This window comes from Dama dama, chromosome 1, assembly GCF_033118175.1.
Source record: "Dama dama isolate Ldn47 chromosome 1, ASM3311817v1, whole genome shotgun sequence".
In the NCBI taxonomy this organism is placed as follows: Eukaryota; Metazoa; Chordata; class Mammalia; order Artiodactyla; family Cervidae; genus Dama; species Dama dama.
Window position 1 is genome coordinate 72,220,589 of NC_083681.1, and position 5,859 is coordinate 72,226,447.

Here is a 5,859-nt window from a genome sequence, read left to right on the forward strand (position 1 = left end):
GCTCCCCGACCGCCCCGCGCCCGGGCCCCGCCGCGCGCTCCGCAGCCTCGGATGCTCCCGGAACGCCCGCGGGCGGGGCCTGCCTTCCGGAGCCGGGTTGGCGGGCGGCGCGGGGGGGAAAGGGCCGCTCCTTTCCCAGAGTGGCGGGGCGACGTCAGGCGGAAGGGCGCGGGGCGCGCACGCTTTAAATGGCATTCGCTGTCATCCGAGCTCGCAGCCGTGTGGGCTGGAGCCGGCTATATAAGCGGCGGGCCGGGCCGCCGCGGGGCAGACGGCGACAGCGGCGGCGGCGAGCGCCTCGGAGCAGCGCACCCCCCACCCCACCCAGCTCCGGAGCCCCGCGCCCCCCGACGGGCCCGCCCGCCCTCTAGAGGAGCGCAGACCCGGGCCCGTGAGGGCCGCCGCCACCCCACAGCAGATTTGGATCCCCCGCCCGGCGAGCCCCAGGCTGCTGCCTCCCGGGGGGCCCCGGCGCAGCGGCCGCCCCCGGAGAGCCCCGCCGCCCCGCCGGCCGGCCCCGAAGACGCCGGCCGCGCCATGGCGGCCGCCAAGCCCGGCGAGCTGATGGGCATCTGCTCCAGCTACCAGGCGGTGATGCCGCACTTCGTGTGCTTGGCCGACGAGTTCCCGCAGCCCATGCGGCCCGCCAAGCTGTCCAAGGGCAAGGGCCGGCTGCGGCGGCCCCGCCAGTCCCGTTTCAAGACGCAGCCGGTGACCTTCGACGAGATCCAGGAGGTGGAGGAGGAGGGGGCGTCCCCGATGGAGGAGGAGAAGGCCAAGAAGTCGTTCCTGCAGAGCCTGGAGTGCCTGCGCCGCAGCACGCAGAGCCTGTCGCTGCAGAGGGAGCCGCTCAGCGGCTGCAAACTGAGGAACAGCCTGGACTCCAGCGACTCCGACTCGGCCCTGTGACCTGCGCCGCCCGCAGCCGGGACTCGCGCGCCCGGGCGGCGCGTCGCGACGGACCAGCGTGCAAACCTCGAGGGGGGCCCCGCGCCCCGCACCTCGGGGTTCCCCATCCGCCGAGCACCCCGGTTGGGGGACCGCCTGGACCCTCACCCGACCGCGAACTTGTCCCGGCTCCCTGAGCTGAGCTCGCCCCCGCCGGGAGCGCGCGCCGGGGAGCCGGGGCGCCAGGGAAGGGGGGGCCGCCTTTCTTTGCCCTTGTAAATGTTTATTTTTTAACTCTTCCCAGTACGAACTCTGCTGTGAGTGTGTGCGGGGAGGCGCACCTGCGCTGAGTCGCCGCGGGTCCCCGGGGCTTCGCGGAGAGTCGCTCCACGCTCTTGTCCGATGGTCTGAAACTCCGATTTTTGCACACCGCTCCACCGTGCCCACCCCCTCCCCCCGCGCGCACACCCGTTCACACTCACGCCGACCCACTCTCGCTGAACACTTTTATAATTGTTAGGCGCGGCCGATGGGACTTGGGGCGCAGCGCAGCTGGCGCTGTGGCCGGAGGATTGATATTTATTTTTGCATTGCGATGGCTGACGGCGTTTATTTAACGATCTTTTTACCTAGATATGTCTGTGAGGCTCCCGAACGGAGACAAATAAAGTCAATATATTTGCACAGTGCATTTCTCAAGGCTCTTGACTTCTTGGGCCCCTTCAGGGCCCAGGTTCCCAAAACTAGGGGAGAAGTGGGGAGGATTAATTAGCTGGAATGGGTGGGTGGGGGTGGTGGTGCCAGGAATCCCCGACTGGAAGTAACTTAACCAGCTTCGGTCACTGGGACGAAGTCGCAGCCCCAGTGGGTCCATGACCCACCTCCCCAGGGGACCACCGGCCCGGAGTTCTCTCCTGCCTCCCAGGTCTGTTCCCCATCACCAGTGTCCAGGATGGGGTGGAGCCGCTAGGGAGGTGAAGGTTGGCGCTGTGAGGACTCAGAGCACCTGCCTGGGGCGGGCTGACCTCTCATGGAGACCGGGATCAGGGTCGTCGCCCCATACCCACCACGGAAGACCCCACTCACCCCGCGCCCTTTCCAGGCAGTGGGGGGAGAGATGCCCGAGCCAGCAATGAGAGACCCAGGCGGGGATCTCTGGGTGGTGGGATCCGAGGGACGGCTGGGAGCTGGCGAGTGTGTGTGTGTGTGTGTGTGTGTGTGCGCGCGCGCGCGCACTCCAAGTCGCCTACGCCCGAGGGGGCCGGGCGCCCCTCCACTGGGGCAGCAAACAGCGGCTGCTTCGGTGGTTTCGTCCTGTTCTCCAGTTCTTCCCTTTGCCCTCTTCAAGGTTCCGCAAGAAATCTGTCTTTGGTCAGAGCCTGAAGGGCGCTTGGGTACCGCGGAGTCCCTCCCTCCCCCGCCTTTGTTTACAGATGAGAAAACAAACCCAGCAGACAGGGAAAAGTCACATGAAGAGCAGGCGCTATGCAGCCAGCTCTGACTCGCCATCCAGTGCTCCTTCCGTCACACGACTCTTGTCTTTCCAGTGCTTTCCAGCAGCGGCCGGCATCCCGGGCAGTAGGTGGTAATGGGGGTAATAATCAGCATTTGGTTGAGGAAACAGGTCTCGACACTTGGGACCCCCCAGCCAGCCCACCTCTCTAGGGTCACGCCAGCGTTGAGCCACCAAGGCCAGGCTTTCCTCTGAGTAGTTCGGAGGGACATGGAGGGGGTGGATGCCCTGACGACTCGGGTCTCTCCAGGTCGCCGCGCGTCTGTACTCGGGTGTCCCCTGGTGGTAGGGGACGCTGGTGCTCAGCTCAGCCCAGCCCTGCGGGGCATCTGCCCGGCCTTTTACCTCTCACACCGCAGCTCTCACAGCCCGGGGCTCTGCAGAAAATCAGAGGGCACAGCAAACAAAACAGACAAAAAGGGATCACACAGGGTCTGAAGGGGAAGCCTGGCCTGATGCAGTCCCCGGGGCGGCACAGAGTCCGCCATGACTGAGCAAAGGACAAGGGTCTGAAAGAATGCTCTCCCCTCTGGCGCACAGAGGGGGCCAGGCTCAGGGCCTTGGGAAGAGTAGTCTTTGGCACCATCTTCGCCCCCACCCCGGGAATTCACTGGCCTCTGGTCCCCATCAACTGGCCAGGTCCATTGCAGGGATGCATGAACAAGGCATTTGGCGTGGTGAGGCAGCCATGGATCCACGTTTTGATTCCAGTCTCTGCAGCCGCCCTGGCTAGGCTGGTTTGCACTCCTTGGGTGGGAGGAGGGTGGCTGAAGCTCAGAAGCCCCTCCTAGAACCTCCTCCCATTCTGTTCTCTCATCCTGTTCCGGCCCCTACCCCCATCTTATCTTACATTTTTAGCAGTAGTTCCTGTTTCTGCTCTTCAAGAGCCAGGCGCCCCCAACCTTCCTATGGGTTCATCCTTAAGGCCCGAGATCCTGGCTAGGTGTCTCCCTCTGGGCACCAAGCTCCTGCCAGTACCCTTTTCCCTGCTGGAGAACCTCCTTCTCCACCATCTTCAGCTCATACCCCAGCTGAAGGTCTATTTGTAGAGCCTCCTTGAGTCATCCTGGCCAGGACCTGGGAATGTTGTGGGGACCACATGTAATCATTCCAGTTCTTGCTCAGCCTCTGGCAGGACCCAACACCCAGTAGTCCCTTCTGAAAAGTTTGTTGGGTTAAAATGAGTAAGGGGGCAGGGGGGAAGATTGATGTTCATCTTGCCTACTTCCTGGTTTGCCTTAAAATTATTCTAATGTTTTATTACCCAAGAACTGTTTGTTCCTTATAATAAAAACGAGTAACTTATACTCCTACCACCCCGAGATAAATATGTCAACATTTTGGAGGTTATGCCTATATTATTGTGTATATGTATATACATATGTATACATATATACATGTTTCACAAGATGGATTTGTGCTGTAAATACTATTTTTTAAGAAAATATTTCTTTAATTTCTGGCTGTGTTGGGTCTTGGTTGCTGCTCGTGGTCTTTCTCTAGTTGTGGCAAGGAGAGGCTTCTCTGTAGGTGCTCGGGCTTCTCACTGCCGTGGCCTCTCTTGTGGACCACAGGTTCGAGGCTCCAGTAGTTGCAGCTCACGGGCTCCAGAGTGCAGGCTCAGTCGCCCCGTGGCATGTGGGATCTTCCCAGACCAGGGATCGAACCAGGGTCCCTTGCATTGCAAGGCAGATTCTTATCCATTGGACCGCCAGGGAAGCCCCCCAATACTATTTTTTTTTAAGCCACTTGTTTTCTTACTTGGATTTGCATTTAATATCAGTATTGATCTATATCATGATTTGTATAAAATCCTACTGAATAGATGTGCTTCCCAGGTGGTGCTAGTGGTAAAGAACCTGCTTGCCAGTGCAGGAGACGTGAGAGATGAGGGCTTGATCCCTGGGTCGAGAAGATTCCCCTGGAGGAGGGCATGACAACCCTCCATGCCTAGGCAGTATTCATGCCTGGAGAATCCTATGGACAGAGGAGCCTGGTGGGCTATACAGTTCATGGGGTCGCTGAGTCGGATATGCCTGAAGCAACTTAGCACATTGAATCGATACCCCAGATTTAATTAAGCTAATTTCCCACTCTTTGGTATAAAAGTGATTGTTCCGGTTTCTTAGTTTTGCCTATAACTGACTTTAGTTCTAAGGACTGAGTGTGCGCGCACGTGTGCTAACTCGCTTAATTGTGTCCGACTCTTTGCGACCCCATGGACTGTAGCCCGCCAGACTCCTCTGTCCATGGGAATTTTCCAGGCAAGAATACTGGAGTGGGTTGCCATGGCCTCCTCCAGGGGATCTTCCCAACCCAGGGATTGAAACCATGTCTCTTAGCTCTCCTGCCCTGGCAGGCGGGTTCTTTGCCACTAGCGCCACCTGGACTGAGTGTAGAAAGAAGTTGGAAGCAGTAGTGACAGGGAGAAGGGGAGGAGATGGGGATGATGTTGTGGTGGAGGCAGCAAGCAGGCCGGGTCTGGGTGCTGGGGCCCTCCGCGTTACACTGGGGATGCTCTCTGATTCCGAACATCTTTGCTCTGCTCAGGGGAAGAAGGAGACAGGAGGGGCTTCTCTGAGGTGCCTGTGCAACATCTAGGGTTCAGGTCCCCCCTGTGTGATCCAGGACACCACACGGCTCCGAGGAGCTGGGCTGGGCTGGGCTGGGAAGCCAGATAGTGGGAGAGGAGGGAAGAGAGGGAGACATGGGCTGAGGGAGCAAGAGAGCATGAGAACCAGAAAGATGGGAAGGAATGAGGCCCTCGGGGAAACGCAGAGACAGAGAGAGATGGGGAAATACAGAGTCAGGAGCCAGAAAATGTCACGAGACTGAGCAGAAGCGGGGCCACCCTTGGAGAGAGCGAGAGCGGGATCCATGGAGAGTAGAGGGGAGGGAAGGAGACATCCGAAGGACTCTGGAGCATAGGGCTTTCAGGAGAGAGAAAACCCGGGTGAAAGCGCCTCGCTAGGAGCTGGGAGCCTGCACGTGCGTGTGCCAGGGCCAGGTGGAAGCCTGCCCAGCCGTCTGGCTTTACAGCCGTCTGGATTTACAGGCTTGTCCAAGGAGACGCTGCTTCCTTCCCCGCCCCACCTGGGCTTTAGCCTGCGGCCCTAGCCTGGGTGACGGGTTTTCAAACAAGCTGGAGCCCAGAGGAGGTAGCACATTGCCATCCCAGCCCTGTCCGGCAGCCTCTTCTAAACATTTCTCTTGGCCCTGGGGGTGATATTTCCTAGGGTGTTTTTCTTGCACTTGTTTAAAAGCCAGATTGGCCTCTGCAGTCCGCCGTGTGCTACTTCGGGTCTGCTTGGTGGGCGGTAAGGGGCAGGGGAGCGTTGCTGAGAGGGAAAGGCTGTCTGATCCCAGGGAGTCAAGGTCAGCTATGGGCATGGGGGGCTTCCCAGATGGCTCAGTGGTGAAGAATTCGCCTGCCAATGCAGGAGACACAGGTTCGATCC

The 5,859-nt window shown here is 59.7% G+C and overlaps 1 protein-coding gene across 1 annotated transcript; it reads left to right on the top strand.

Moving 5' to 3' along the window:
• The first annotated feature begins 281 nt into the window (after positions 1-281).
• C1H11orf96 (chromosome 1 C11orf96 homolog) lies at positions 282-1,577 on the top strand. Its single transcript, XM_061140369.1, has one exon. It carries the CDS (start codon positions 538-540, stop codon positions 907-909), a length of 372 nt encoding a protein of 123 aa, XP_060996352.1. The 5' UTR covers positions 282-537; the 3' UTR covers positions 910-1,577.
• Positions 1,578-5,859: the final 4,282 nt, after the last annotated feature.